The sequence below is a fragment of the Papio anubis genome, chromosome 1 (genome assembly GCF_008728515.1).
Source record: "Papio anubis isolate 15944 chromosome 1, Panubis1.0, whole genome shotgun sequence".
NCBI classification, from domain to species: domain Eukaryota; kingdom Metazoa; phylum Chordata; class Mammalia; order Primates; family Cercopithecidae; genus Papio; species Papio anubis.
In genome coordinates this window covers 130,299,420-130,314,653 of record NC_044976.1, presented here as the reverse complement: position 1 = coordinate 130,314,653, position 15,234 = coordinate 130,299,420, and the positions used below count along the sequence as shown (strand labels likewise).

At 53.5% G+C, this 15,234-nt stretch overlaps 1 protein-coding gene across 1 annotated transcript; it reads left to right on the top strand.

Annotated features, from left to right (window-relative positions):
- Positions 1-4,958: 4,958 nt before the first annotated feature.
- VSIG8 (V-set and immunoglobulin domain containing 8) lies at positions 4,959-14,456 on the top strand. Its single transcript, XM_031666569.1, has 12 exons — positions 4,959-5,164; positions 5,636-5,682; positions 7,231-7,304; positions 7,395-7,454; positions 7,652-7,684; positions 8,813-8,851; positions 9,809-10,033; positions 10,479-10,680; positions 10,804-11,025; positions 12,112-12,231; positions 12,673-12,871; positions 13,766-14,456. Exons 1-12 carry the CDS (start codon positions 4,959-4,961, stop codon positions 14,037-14,039), a joined length of 1,701 nt encoding a protein of 566 aa, XP_031522429.1. The 3' UTR covers positions 14,040-14,456.
- Positions 14,457-15,234: the final 778 nt, after the last annotated feature.

Sequence of the window (15,234 nt, the reverse complement as noted above, 5' to 3'; positions counted from 1 at the left end):
TCTCCTTGAGGTGCAAGCTCCATGTTTCTTTTTGAATTATCACCCATGTCCTCTTAGGAAAGGGGTAGTCATCATCTCAATACTTTTTGATAACTTTGAGGCTGGACAAGAGTAGGGTTGAGATTTTGGAGGGTTTTCTCAGGAGACTCCCAGAAAGAAGAGTCAGAAGGGGGTGAATGGAAGTGGGGAGCAGAAGGGCGGGGCCTGGAAGAAACTGTCCAGAGCCAATGAGCTTTCCTGCATGGTCCCTGGAAAAGACTGTCCCTGTGTAGTGGAGATGGGCACCAAATCTTAGAATCTCAAAGCAGAAAGGGACCCCAAAGACCCTCTGATGCTTGAATATCCTTTGCAAACTCTAGTCAAGTGGTTGGACAATCTGAGCTTGTACATCCTGAGAGACAGGGCACTCACTACCTCAAAAGGCAACCCAAACCATCTCAGATAAGCCCTGATGCCCAGAAGGTTCTTAATATTGAGTCAATGTGTCTTCCTGTGTATCCAACGCGTGGACCGAGCTCTGCTCTTTGGGACCACACAAGGCAGGGCCAGACTCCTTTTACATGATATTTCTTCAGCTATCTCCTACCCTGGCTGCTATGCATCCTGACTCTGAGGGGAAATGCCTGTCATTCTAGAAACACAGGACTCTCCTGAGCATTTCAGGGAGAGGAGGAAACTGGGAGAATGGGGAATCTTCAAGTTTATCCCTTGGGCTGGGCCTGCTGCTCTCCTGCCAGGTAATACTTCCGCTGTCCCTGCAGCCCTAGCAGAGCTCTGTTGCCTCTGAGCCCCACCCCTGTGGCACCACCTTCCCTTTGACTCCTTCTATCCTAGTGTCTAGGCAACAGGAAACAAACACAGAGGGCAGAGCAAGGATTGGTCAGGACGAGCTTTGTGAGAAAGGCTCTGAACAAGACACACACCAGCTGCAGCTTCGTACTGACGCCTGCCAACTCCCACACACCTTCCTGGGCAACTGCCAGTGGAGCACGGCAGGCCTGGGGCCACCCTGCAGTTCCCCTCTGTGGATATGTATTTGAGGAATCCAGATGGCAAAATCAAAGGCAAGTTTTATTTCTACAAATTAAAAGGTCAAAGTCCCATTGGACCTGTGGATTAATTCATCACAAAGTTTCTTTCCCCATAAACAGACAGACTCATGGTTCAGGACAATCAATTTTAGTTGCTTAATCCACCTGAGGGCCTGGCTCTGATCCCTGTGAGGTGCTCTGGTGTTCTGGGTAGAAGGTCCCAAGGGGTTCTGTTCTCAAGGATCTTCCTTCCTCAGTTAAAAAATAATCATCAGCTATCACTCCTGGCTTTGCTCTTCTCAGGCCATGTCTAGCAGGGACCTGGCTTACTTACCAAGCCCAGAAATATTCCCCTGGCCACTTCTCTCCACCCCCTACTCCTTTCTCTGGCACGCTGTTGTTAGTTATCCTTCAGATCTCGGCTCAAACATCATTGCCACTAGGTCAGGGTCCTTGCACGTATTACTGCAGCTTACCACATTGCAGGCCAGGAGCTATTTCCCTATCAGATGGGATGCTCTGTAAGGATAGAGACTGAGTCTCCTTAATTGCCATTTCCCCAGGGCCTAGCATAAAGCCCAGCTGTTTGCTGAATGAATGAAGGTTCTGCAGGATGTGGTTGATCTTGGTGAGGTGTAGATACCTTTATCTGCAAAGTCTCTTCATTCCTCCTCAGATCTGTCATCAGGAAATCACATACCCTTTACAAGCGATTTCTTCTTGCCTCCACTCATTCTCTTGCTAACAGTTCAGTTGGTGGCATTCAATTGCCTCCCTTTGCTCTTGTGCTTTGTTGATGTAGTGACAGCTCTGGCCACTCCTTTAATTGATGAGGACTATGTGTGTGCTGCTTGCTCTTCTGAGTCTGTCAGCTTCAGGACATTGCTTGATGGGAGAGATGTGGGCATATCCAGGCTCCTCCTAGAATCCTACTTCTTTTGAAGTGTACCAGTCAGAACCGTTGAGGTTTGGGAAACCTAAGCAGGGGCTTGGGGCGTCCCTGTGTCACCTGTGTTCACAGCTCTTCCCTGCCAGCTTTGATCTGAGCCTTAGTCTCGAACCCAACCCACACCCTCAAACTTAACCCCACATGTCGATCTCATCCCTCTCTGTAACCAGAACTCGATATTGTCCCATCACCACCTATGCAACCTCTGAGCCCCCTGCCCTTCTCATGCAACCATGGCCTCACCTGGCAGACCTCCACCTCCAAATCGTCACTGAAAGCTGGGTGGACAGACAGCAGCTGCAAGGCTCCTTGGCTTCTCTGTGACTCTTTGCCTATCCATTGTCACTCACAGCTTCTGCTCCCAGAGTCTTGCCTCAGAGGTTTCCTCTGCAGGACAACTCCTCCCTGGGTGCTGCAGGGTGAGCCCTGCGCTACATGGGGACTTGAGAGGGGGCTGAGGAGCTTGCTGACTGTGTAGGGAGGCATTTAGAAAGAGTCAAATTGCAGTGCCAGCCAAGGCAGGGGTTGTGGGGAGCTTGATTGAGCCTGAGCCCAGGGAGTCTGGCGGCTAGTGAGAGGGGTTGGGGTGGGCAAGTCCAGGCAGGGAAGGGCAGGGTTTAGAGGGCTGGGGTGGAGTTGCTGTGAAAGGGACTTTGGAGGAAGAATAGGCTTTGGAGGAAGAGTAGGCAGCCCAAGCCCTCTGCCTGTCCTTCCCTGAAAGGTTCTGGGGCTGGGCTGCACTTCATACTGGAAGCAGTCTGTGGCCTTCTCTGAGACTTTGTCCAGCCTCTTCCTACCTCCTGTATCTCCCTGTTTACTCCTTTCTAGGCCCATCTTAGATTTTCTGTTATTGTCTTAGAATAGAAGCAAATACCAGTCAAACCAGGGCCATTCTTCCCTGGAGAGTCATGGATTTCTCAGGAAAAAGCAAGGGGCCCTTTCGGAAATTTGTGTTGGTTCCCAGCTCGTGGCCTGGGCGCTCTGCCTCCTCTGTCTCCCTCTGAGTCTCCGGAGGGGCCATTTAGACCATGTGTCTTTCTGTCTGTCTCTGTCCCAGTCTCTGTCTTTGCCCCTTAACTCATCACTATCTCTCCCAATCTCTTTCTTCTCTCTCTCTGGGGTCACAGGGGGAACCCCAGTAGTTTCCTCGACCAGACCTTCATAAAACTTGAAAAGGAAGTGGGTGGGGAAATGAGAGGTTTGGGGTGGAGACTGGCTGGGGAAAAATGAGAGGGAGGAGTTGGGATAGGGATCTTCCTAGGAGTGGGGCCCTCTTCCACTGCTGAGGATACGGCCCAGAGAGAAACACGGACTGCGAGCTGGTGTTCTCACAGAGGGAGGGGACTGTGGGGCTGCGACATATGCTTTGGAAACTATGCTGACATCCCAGTGCCTTCACCCCATCCACAGCCTCCCCACCACTGCCCTCCCCGAAAACCCTGCGGGGCTCAGGGTATAGGGCTAGAAGGCTGACAGCTTCTTTTACAGGACTCAAATTGCAAGGAGGTAGCAATTAAGCCTCAGAGAGTCAAGGGGGAACAACAATGGCACTCTGCCCTTTCAGGCTTTGAAAGATCCCCATGTGGTGCCCCGTAAAGTGGCTGTTCTAGGAGCATGTAGACCCTCAGTTTCTCCCAAGTCCCATCTCCTGAGGACTCCAAATCCAGACCACCCTTCCTCCCCACTCAGTAAGACTCCCTCTGATGGACCCCATCTTCTAGTTCGGTTTGGCGTCAGAGCCCCACTCATTGTCAATAGCTTCCCACGTCTCCTCCCCAAATGCTTTTCCTGAAGCTTGGCCAGGTGGTGAGCTTTAGTAGTGGAGCAGGACTTCAGGGCGTCCATTCTGTATGGGATTTAGTTGCCTCATACCCCTTAGATGGGCTTGTGTACGTTTGGCTTCCTCCTCCAAGTCTTGGGACCCTAATCAACATGTGCTACTAGTAGTCTCCCTGCACTAAGGGTTGAAAATTCTAGCCAAACCTGGATTTAGCAGATGGAGGCTGAAGTTTTTCTATATTAGAAATAAAACCTCATCTTTGATCCCTACCAACTCCCGCTGCTTACGTGTCTTTAAACCATGTTCCAATCCTAACCACAGCCTATTTCAACATGAATCTCAAACTCAGTTCTAACCCAATTATAACCCCAATCCTAAATAAATCTAAACCCAGCCTTTGATGTAGCCCTAACTGTATTCCCAGGCAGAGCTCTAAATGAAACTAAAACTCTATTTCTTATCGTAACACAACCCCAGCCATAAACCCGAGCCTCAATTCTAGTTGTATTTCTAACCTTAATCCCAAACTTAACTCTAATTCCAACCTCAAATCTGACCTCAACCTCATTCATAATTCAACTAACCCCAAACTTAACCCCAATTCTAACATTAGCCCACATCCAGAACCCAATTAAATCCCAAGCCTGCACTGTAGTTTAGTGGAACCACAACCTTACTGCTTTCTCCTCAATCTCTCTGTTCGTGGTCTCACCTGTTTTCCCTCCCACTCACCCTGACCTTCCATGGTTCTTGTTCGTGAGTGGGTCTAGTAATCCACAGGATCACCAAGACCATTTTTTGGACACTCTGGACTGACACCCTGGGTACCTGGGTATCCCAGCGTAGGCACCAGCCGCATTGGCTGAATCCCCATGTTTCTCAGGCCTCTGTTTCCCTATCTGTAAAATGGGGATAATGATCCCTGCTCTTCAAAGGGAGGAGGACAATCCCATAAACCTAAAAATAAATAAGGAAATGAAGATATTCATTGCGTACATCTGGTAGGTCTCAGAGTGCCCTGTTATTGTTGGGAGTTCAGGTGCAAGGGCTTGGAATGCAGAGACGCGTGGACTCCTTGTGTTTCCTTAATGTTCTGTCTTATTTTTCCTCAGAGGGGTGGGCCCTGGCAGCATCCCTGAGCCCCATAACTCTCCCTAACACTCTTCCTCCTCTGCCCTTTCTGTGCCCCATGGTAGGGATGGGGGCAGTCCCTGACTTCTTTGAGGGAGTCAAGCTATTGAATGGGATCACTCATGTCCTGACTCCTACCATGGAGTCCAGTGAGGCACAGGCCCATTCAGTCCCCCTCAGACAAGCCAACAAGGGCGGCCCTCCCCTTGCTCCCCATGCCTACCAGGACCCTCCCCACCCCAGCGCCAACCTACCCAGAACTGTGCTGGTTTAGTCAGCCCGATGACCAGTCCAGGTTGTGAGGGTCCTTGGTCTCAAGGACCCAGTTAATACTAGGATTGCATTAACCCTCAAGACCTGGCCACTCTTTCTGGGCAGAGAAGCCAAGACACCAAGCGATCCCTCAAGAAGTTCACTCAGAGGGGCTTAGCCATGCTCACAGAGACACCCTGGCACGGACATCCTGCCTCCCTCCCACAGATACATTGCTGAGGGGTGCACACGCCTACACTGGCACCCCCTTCCCCGGTCCTCTTGGCACTGTTCTCTCCAACACTCCCTCACTAGCTCATCAGTCACCTTACTCCTACCACACACCCTGAATCCCCCATAGCACCCCTGCTCCCAGGGGTCCCCTACACTTGGGGATGGCCTTGAGTCAGGTATGGGTGCGGAGGACATTTCCAGAGGGGACAGCTAGGAGGAGACTCTGTTCCTGCACATACCCCTTCTCTCCTCTTTCAGCTCAGGAGGCCTGACTCCATTTGAAAGGCCTGAAGCCTCGGGGGAAGGTGGGCTGGACATTCCTGGGGAACCCTATGCCCTGGGATCAGGATTAACTCTTCAGAGCCTGGCCACTCTTCCTCCCAAGCCTGGCTTCTCCTTCCTCTTCCCCACTTCCCCCAGGGAAGGAGGCAGCAAATGAGTGGTGAGGGGAGCCCTTGGAAGCTGTAAATGAGGTGACTGTTGTCACCCTGAGGATGTGGCCAGGAGGAAGTGAAGTTTAACAGGTGCCTAATTACAAGTCCCGCTGGCTATCCTGTGCCACTCTTAGGACAGGGAAGAGCTTGGGTGAGGACTCAGTAATGCCCAGCTAGGCCACCCTGTCACCCCGCTAATTAGGGTTCCTGGGACTCCTCCCCAAGGCGGGGACCAGGCCCCCTCCCTCCCATAGAAATAACTCCGGCTGCTCCCCAGCTGGGCACTCATTGCACCTTCCTGCCACCCTGGGCCGTGTCTGGGCCCTCAGCTCCCCCCCCCTCCACCCACCCCCTCACACCCACCACCACGACCCCACGGGATATCCAGCCCAGGAGGAGGAAACACCGAGTCTAGAAACATGGGAGTTGGAGGAGCATTCCACCTTCTACTCGTGTGCCTGAGCCCAGGTACGGGGCTGGGCAGGGGGCAGGGATAGCCAGCATGAAGCCAAGTGGACAGGAAAGGGGCAGTGAGGGCTCACAGCAGAGCCTGGGGCTGCCTGAGATGCCTGGCAGAGTGCCGTCCACCCTTGCCCTGCTGCAGCCGGGTGTGGGTATTGCCAGGGGACCTCTCCCCAGGAGACCCTGTGCCTGAGGTTCAGGGTGGGTGTCTGTGGTGTGGAGGTCTTTGAGTGGATCTTTATGTGTCCCCTGTTGGGCTCACACATGTGTGCAGGTGCCCTGCAAACTTGTGCTGTGAATAGGAGGAGAGGGATGGATTGCTCTGCAGGAGCTGGAGGTGGGGTAGGAGGGAGGTGAGCACGGGCATTGGGTGAGGGCTCAGGAGGAGCTTGGGAAGGATCAATTTTCATCAGACTGTGTGCTATTCCCAGCGCTACTCCTTCTCTCCTAAGGCCAGGGCCAAGGGGCAGGGGAGTCGCTTGCCTTGAAAGGGCAAGAGACTAAGTCTGGTGTAAGTCTGAGTGCTTGCTTCCATCATGGCCAGTGAGAGCTCAGGCCTGAGACCACAGCCCTGGGCACCCTGTGCTACGGGAGGGCCGTGCCCCACTCCAGGACGAGGCCTGAGGGTGGCGGGGATGGAAACTCCAGAGACTTCTTACCCCACCGGGACAGGTCCACAGGGCAGGGCTCAAGTTTGGACATTGTGGCTTCCTGCTCAGGTTGGGGCAAGTTCCACCAAGGGACATTCTATGCTGACGTGGCTGGAAATGGCTGAGTCCCTCCTGCGGTCTGGATTTGGGGTGAAGGGGCATGAAGGAGGAATGTGGGAAGACAGGGCGACATTTTCAGCCTTTGTGTGAGCGTGAATGTGTATGTGAGTGTGTGGGTGTGTGTGCCTGTGTGGGAATGAGGACATTTCTGGCAGGATAGCTGCAGCCCCTCTCTGTCTGGTGACAGCAGGGCTGGCAAAGTCCACTCGGAGGCTCCAGCTGTGCTGTGGGGACCTGGACTTCCCCCTGTATGGTGTGTCAGTGGGTGTGTGAGGACAACTCAACGCTGGCTGCATGAACACATCAATACCCTCAGCTGGAGCCGCCTTTTCTCCCCTCCCTTACCCCCAGAGGGAGGGTCAGGAGTTCTGGAAGCACCTTGAAGATTCAGAAAGAATTTACAAGCAGAGAGTAGGCACCACTATTGAGATGACACCCCATAAAGCATGGCCAGCTTTTGTGGGGGCAAAGAATCACCACTGTCCTCTTCCTTGGACAGTCCATTGTGATTCCTCCATTCCTGTCTCTCCACAAGTCTCCCATCCAGCTCTCTCTTCCACTTTGCCTTTCTTCCCTCTCTCCGGGCTCTCCTCTCTCATTCCCTATAGTACCTCCTTAGTGCTACAGCAAAAGGAATCAAGGTGAGACATTAGGAACAACCTCCCAAGGAGAGGGAGGGGTGAGAAAAGGCTGGAACCCTTGGGAGGAGGTTGAGAAGACTTCTAAGGAGATAGAAAAGCCGGGAGAGGCTCCCTGGCCTGGGACAATTGAAGAAGCTCTCAGCCTGGTGCAGGGTGGAGGTGCTTTTTCTTGCACTGTCGCTCCCTCCCAAGCCCCTCTCCCAGAATGCTTACCCTCCTGCCTGGCAGGCTCCTATGGCATGGAGAGAGTCCTTCCCTGCGTGGGTGCTTCCAGCGGTGCTTCTCCAGGGTGGAGCCTCTGCTCTCAGCCGAGTTCTGGTTCATCCCTGGCTTGCCTTGAGCCGCCTCAGGATCTGGCAGATGGCAGCCGGATCCTTATCTCAGGAATGAGCTGTTGTTCTCTTGGCCTGGAGCTGGTAGAGGCATCACCAGGTCCCGTTACAGGCCCAGCAGTCAGCCTGCCTGCTCTGGGTCACCTTGGAGTCTAGCTGGGTTAGGACAGAGCTGATGACCCAGCCAGTGTTCCTAGCGGGGAAGTTCGGGGATCCCTGAGGTGTTGAATGTGTCGAGAGGGCCCTTGCTGGCCTCTCTGGAGCCAGGCTAAGCCTTCCTGGCAGGGTTTCCATGGATATGTCTGGTCTTGAATGAACACACACAAGGACTATATGAACACACGGTGGGTGTGTCTTTTGAATTAATATGTTCTGCGTTTGTGTGCAGATTGTGTCTGTGTCTGTATGAATCTAATAGTGTCTGTGTGTGTAGGAAGATGGGGTCACATAGGCATGTATCTGCATTTTGAAGGCTTGTAACAGTGGGCCATGTATCAATTTGTTTGCCCGTGACGGTGTAATTGTGTGTGTGTACGTGTGAGATCTCTATGTGTAAATGTGGTCCTGAGCCACAGAATGACAGAACAGAATGACTGCTGAGATCTGGGGCTGTGACTCCAGAAGACATATTGACTCAAAAAAGAACGCAGACAGAGAGTGTGTGAGGCCTGGTGAGGGGCCTGCAGAGGCAGGGTTGCTGGAGACTGGGAGGTGGAGTGCAGAGTGTCCAGGGTGGGGCCCTGGCTACGCCCCTGCCCCCCCCCCCCCCCCCCCCCCCGGTCTTATCCTTCTCTAGGTCCAACCGGTTGGGGATAGGCCTGCCTGGGGCTTCAGGGTAGGGAGGGACAAGAGCTCAGTCCCGAGCTCCTGGGTCCTGGGATCCCAGCTCCTCACCCAGGATTGCCTGCCACTGACTCAGTGGCAGGAGGGGCCTCACTGGGAGCCAGCTTGTGGGGGCGGCTGCATGTGAGCCACACAATCACATAAGAGGAAACACACACAGTCCACAATGCTGTGTAGTCAAGAAAGACTCACAATGTCCTACAGATAGCTGTGGCCATAGTCCCAGGTGCACACCATCACTCACTATCACACATGAACACAGTCAGGCTCCTGGTCACAGCTGTCCACTGTCAGGCACAAGCACACACTGTCACTTTTAAGCACTTACATAGCCTCGCATGGTCACACATCACTGTACAAAACCACACAGAGGCATACAGCCACAGACACACACTGTCATACACAGATACACATAGACACACTTAGTCTTTGGCTTCTCAGGCTGAAGAGGAGTCGCAGAAGCCATTGTAACCACCCTGCTGCCTCTGGACACGAGGAGTTCACTCAGCCCAGACAGAGCCCAGATAGGTGACATTTAATCAGCCAGGCTCTTCCATCAGAGCATTTAACAACTCTGTGTGTACTCCATGCCTTCACACACACACAAACACATCCACACTATCATATAAATATATAATCAGACACGCTAGAAGGTCATGTACATGAATATCCTCATAGTATACATAAGCAGTCACAAATACTCATAAGCATACAATGTACATATGTGTACATATTCATATGTGCATATAATCATATATACATACAAGCATACATAACAGCTACATATATAACAGCTATATGTATAGCTGTTATATGCCTAAGACAATTCATGCATACACACATACACACCCACTAAGAGCAGCCCTCCTTTTTATGAAAGCACCCCTGACCTCTGGGTGCAGTGAACAGAGAATATGAAGGGAAGGGCTGACATTGACTCCTCCTGAAGCCCTGGTTCTGCTCCTACCACTCCATCTTCTCTGCCCTCCCCCTAGCACTGCTGTCTGCTGTGCGGATCAACGGGGATGGACAGGAGGTCCTGTACCTGGCAGAAGGTGATAATGTGAGGCTGGGCTGCCCCTACGTCCTGGACCCTGAGGACTATGGTCCCAATGGGCTGGACATCGAGTGGATGCAGGTCAACTCAGACCCCGCCCACCACCGAGAGAACGTGGTGAGTGCTGGGCACAGGGATCTCCTTCCTCTGTGCTTCATGATGTCTACCTGTTGGACAGCCAACATCCCAAGGGGAGAAGACTGCCTTTGAACCTCCCCCAAGGCCTCTCAGGGAATGAGGCAATGGGGATGAGAGCTCTGCAATTGTGAATTAAGCTAGCCAGTCAGTCTATGTCCTCCCATCCCATTCTAAAGGGAAGATAAGGTGTAGTCTCTGCCTTCAAAAAGTTCCCAGTCTGACCATATATTTTTCCAAGTGCTTGATCTCACCTGATCTCACCAGTTCTGTAAGAGGTCAGTGGCTCAGGCATCATTATTCTCATTTTTTTCAGCTGAGAAAACAGAGTCTCAGACAAGTTCAGTGAATTGCCCAAAGCAGCCAACCCACATGGCCCTCCTTGGCCCTGCCTGTTTCACCACCTGTTTTCCTCTTCTCTTCACAGTTCCTTAGTTATCAGGACAAAAGGATCAACCATGGCAACCTTCCCCATCTGCAGCAGAGGGTCCGCTTTGCAGCCTCAGACCCAAGCCAGTACGATGCCTCCATCAACCTCATGAACCTGCAGGTATCTGATACAGCCACCTATGAGTGCCGGGTGAAGAAGACCACCATGGCCACCCGGAAGGTCATTGTTACTGTCCAAGGTATGGCCAGACTCCTCTGAGCTCCTCTTTCCCTGGCTTCAGAGCCAAGGGCAGCTTGGCCACCTTGAGCCTGGCTCTGTCTCTTGGCTGGGCCCTAGCTTACCATTGTCTGCCTCCTTGCAGCACGACCTGCAGTGCCCATGTGCTGGACTGAGGGCCACATGACACATGGCAACGATGTGGTGCTGAAGTGCTATGCCAATGGGGGCTCCCAGCCCCTCTCCTACAAGTGGGCCAAGATCAGTGGGCACCATTACCCCTATCGAGCTGGGTCTTACACCTCCCAGCACAGCTACCACTCTGAGTTGTCCTACCAGGAGTCCTTCCACAGTTCCATAAACCAAGGTGAGAGGGCACTGGGCGAGGGTAGTGTGGGGATGAATGGAAGATCGGAGACTCTGGGATCTGTTGGGGTTTCCTTGGGTTATCAGTGCCATCAAATCCCCTGTGGGCGACCCTCCCTCTGGGCCTACCCCAGCAGCTGCTATTTTATTTTATTTTTTTTGGGACGGAGTTTCATTCTTGTTGCCCAAACTGGAGTGCAATGGTATGATCTTGGCTCACTCCAACCTCTGCCTCCCAGGTTCAAGTGATTCTTCTGCCTCAGCCTCCTGAGTAGCTGGGATTATGGGTGTGTGCCACCATAACCAGCTAATTTTTTTTTATTTTTAGTAGAAATGGGGTTTCACCATTTTAGCCAGGCTGGTCTCAAACTCCTGACCTCAGGTGATCCGTCCACCTCAGCCTCCCAAAGTGCTAGGATTACAGGTGTGAGCCACCATGCCTGGCCTAGCAGCTGCTATTGAGAGGAGATGATAAGGCAAATGTGGAGAGTCAGTCAAAAGTACTATGGTGAATTTGGAGGGAGCATGGTCTCAGACAGAGCTGGGCTTGAATCCTGGCTGGGACACTGACTGGTTCCAAGTCTAAGGCAAGTGGCTTACCCTCCCTGTGCCTTAATTTCTTCATATATGGAAAGGGAATACTAATATATACCTTTCATGGGCATGAAAGGATTAAATGGGGGAGGTGTGTAAAGCTCCCAGTACATAGAGAAGCTGACAATATTCAGTCAAAGAATAATAGAGCTAGGAGGAACCTTAGAGTTCCTCTTCCCCTGGCTTCCCCTGTCCTCACTGTACAAAGGAGACCAAGGCTCAGAGAGAGGATATATTTCCCTAAGGTCAGAGTGAATTAATGGTGTCTCTGTCTTGCTGCTGGGAGAGAGGTCCTTTCTTGCATCTCTTTCACAGCAGGGGAAAGGTGACTCACCTGGAGAGTGGAGTGTGTGTGTGTGTGTGTGTGTGTGTGGGCGTACACACATGCATAAGCCTTCCCTTCTTCCGGAGTGGGTGTCCCATCCCCCACCCCACAGGGACTGAGGTTGGGGTGTGAGCTCCGAGACCAGGTATTTCTGCACTTCACTTTCAGGCCTGAACAACGGGGACCTGGTGTTGAAGGATATCTCCAGAGCAGACGATGGGCTATATCAGTGCACAGTGGCCAACAACGTGGGCTACAGTGTTTGTGTGGTGGAGGTAAAGGTCTCAGGTAGGTTCAGCAGTCTAGAGGGCTAGGTGGTTGGGAGGGTTGAACTGGAGGAGGCTGGGCTCTGGTTTGGAGCCTCAGCTGCTTCTGCCTTTCCACTGCCATCCATTTGCCAATGGGGGCTCCCAGCCCCTCTCGTACAAGTGGGCCAAGGTCAGTGGGTACAATTACCCCTACTGAGTTGGGTCTTACCTCTCCCAGCACAGCTTTCACTCTGAGCTCTAGAGCCCAGAGCGGCTGGAAGCCCTGGGAGAAGCATTCTGACACAAGGGGTTAACTTGCATCTCCCCATATCTTCCCCACTGGGTGTCCCAGGGCTAAGAGTCCCCCTGGGTCCCTCTCCCTCTTTCCCACTAACCCCTGCCCTGGCACCTCCTGGTGCTGGTCCCTCAGGCTACTGCCAGGCTGTGAGAAAGCCTGACCTGCCTCCACTTCTCTCCACAGACTCCCGGCGTATAGGCGTGATCATCGCCGCCATCCTGGGCTCTCTGCTCGCGCTGGGCTGCCTGGCCGTAGGCATTTGGGGGCTCGTCTGCTGCTGCTGCGGGGGCTCCGGGGCTGGCGGCGCCCGCGGTGCCTTCGGCTACGGCAACGGCGGCGGGGTCGGCGGAGGGGCCTGCGGCGACTTGGCTAGTGAGATCAGGTAAAACCTGATGCATGCTGCATGCTGCTGTGCGGCAGGGAACCGGCGCCCTGCCCACCTCACTCCTGCCTGCCACCGGCCGGCTGGGCCCCCCACCCCAACCCTGCCCGCCATCGCCACGGAGTGCTGGGACTGCGGCATGTCGACCTGCCACCCAACGCATGGCTTTTCCCTCCCCTTCCCACCCTAGTCTTCACCTCTGCTCCCTGCCTTCCATTTCCGTCCTATCTACGCACCTGTCTGTCTTGTCTAGACTGTAAGCTCCTGGAGGGCAGGGCCTATGTTTTTTCACGTTTCCCCTGTACTGCGCCGGTGAGAACTCTGACATGATTATTTAAGATGAACTAATAATAAGAATAGTGCTAATAACTTATATTAGAAGCAAACTAGAAATAAAAATAGAACAAGTCTAGTAGTGCTAATGATTGCAATGCCTCGGGGATGGAGGGAAAGACGGAGAAGACTGAGGGGCAGGATGTGAGAAAGAGAGAGATTGCTCGTGCAAGGTCAGGGTTAGCTAAGGAAAGACGAAGAGGAAAAGCAGCTCCTTCTGGATCTCTATTTGAAGCGGTCGGCCGGCGAAACATCAGAAAGGGATTGGAGGGGCCTGGAGGGGGCTGCCTGCGGGGCTGTCCAGATACGCGTGGACAAGCCCTGTCTGGAGGATGGGGATGCTGGCCCCGGGACCGCTGCAGGGTCGCCGACCCAGGAAGGGGCACAAAGGAGAGTAGGTCGAGGCCGAGGGAGAGAGGAGGGCAGGTGGAGAGAGGCGAGGGCAGGTGGAGGGAGGCGCAGGAGACGAGAGGTTGCCAAGAGCCCTCGGCTCTGCCCAGGCCGTGCCCACGCCGCGCCGCGGAGCAGCCCGCTCACCCGCCCGCCTGTTGTTTTCCACAGAGAGGACGCCGTGGCGCCTGGGTGCAAGGCCAGCGGGCGCGGCAGCCGCGTCACCCACCTCCTGGGGTACCCGACGCAGAACGTCAGCCGCTCCCTGCGCCGCAAGTACGCGCCTCCGCCCTGCGGTGGCCCCGAGAACGTGGCCTTGGCGCCCTGCACCGCCGCCGCAGCCTGCGAAGCGGGCCCCTCCCCGGTCTACGTCAAGGTCAAGAGCGCGGAGCCGGCCGACTGCGCCGAGGGGCCGGTGCAGTGCAAGAACGGCCTCCTGGTGTGAGCGCACGCGCCGGGCCGGGCTGCGCCCCGGCTGGGCGGAGGGCGCGGGGCTCTCTGTCCGCAGCTGGGCTCTCTGTCCGCAGCCCCAGGCTGCCAGGCGGCTGAGGGTGAAGGTATTTCCCTAAGGAAATGCGTAGAGAGGCAGAGCTTCCTCCCTAAAAGTGGGAGGGGGCGGGCGAGGGCGGAGAAAGGCGATCCCCAGCCTTCTCCCCACCCCCGGGACCGAAGGTTCGGGGGAGAGGGAGGGAGGAGGCTGAGTGTCCTAGAGCGGCTGAGGCCGGAGGCCTGGAGTCCCCAGCCTAAGCAGAGGGCCCCGGGGGCCGGGTGGGTGGGGGTCTGCCTGGGCGAATTGTTCTGTGTGTGAGGTCTGAACTCTGAGGCAGCAGTCTTAGCACAATAAAGAAACATTGAGACGGGAGTCCGAAGTGGCTGTCCGCGTTCCACGGAGGTTGGGCGTGGGGTGGCTAGCCCTGCCCAGGGCCCGGGAGGGTTGCTTCTGTCGCTCCACCTCGACCCCGCCCCTCTCCTCCCTCCTGCTTAGATACCTGGCAGTCAGAGCTGGAAGGGGCCATCCAATGCTACTCCTTTCAACAACATACAAAGTGCAGGTAAACGGAAAACAAAGACAAAAAGAATTAGCTCAGAATCTCTATGACCGTTAAATAAACTATTTGAGGAACTGGCAAGGTGCAATACACTTGCTATTTCTAAATATTCAAAGTTTTACACATGTCAAGATTTTCTGTTGAGAATAATGTGCTCTGAAGGTCTAGGGAGTCTTTGTATGTTGTTGAAAGCTAAAAGGAAACTAGTCCTTGGATCACAGAAGGCACAGGCACCCGGTGAAACAGAAACAAGGACATGTGAAAATAAGACTACCACCTGTTATATTAAAAAACTAAGTGCCACAGTTGTAGGGTGCTGGGTGAAGTGCAGGAAGGAGGGGGAATAATATTTATATAGCGAATATTATGGAACTCGGATAGTATGATAAGTCCCTTCACCTAGATGCTGCTGGTGTTTTAGAACAATTATTTTTTTGTGGTTTTTTTTTTTTTTTTTCACTTGTCTACAGTTGGTCAACTTGTGCAGAGCCCATCCACAGGAGATGTTTGAGAAATACCAAGTGAATGAATGTGGCAGCATTACTTTATGCTAGCAAAAAAAAGTTTTTAGATATTTTACAGTTACTACCT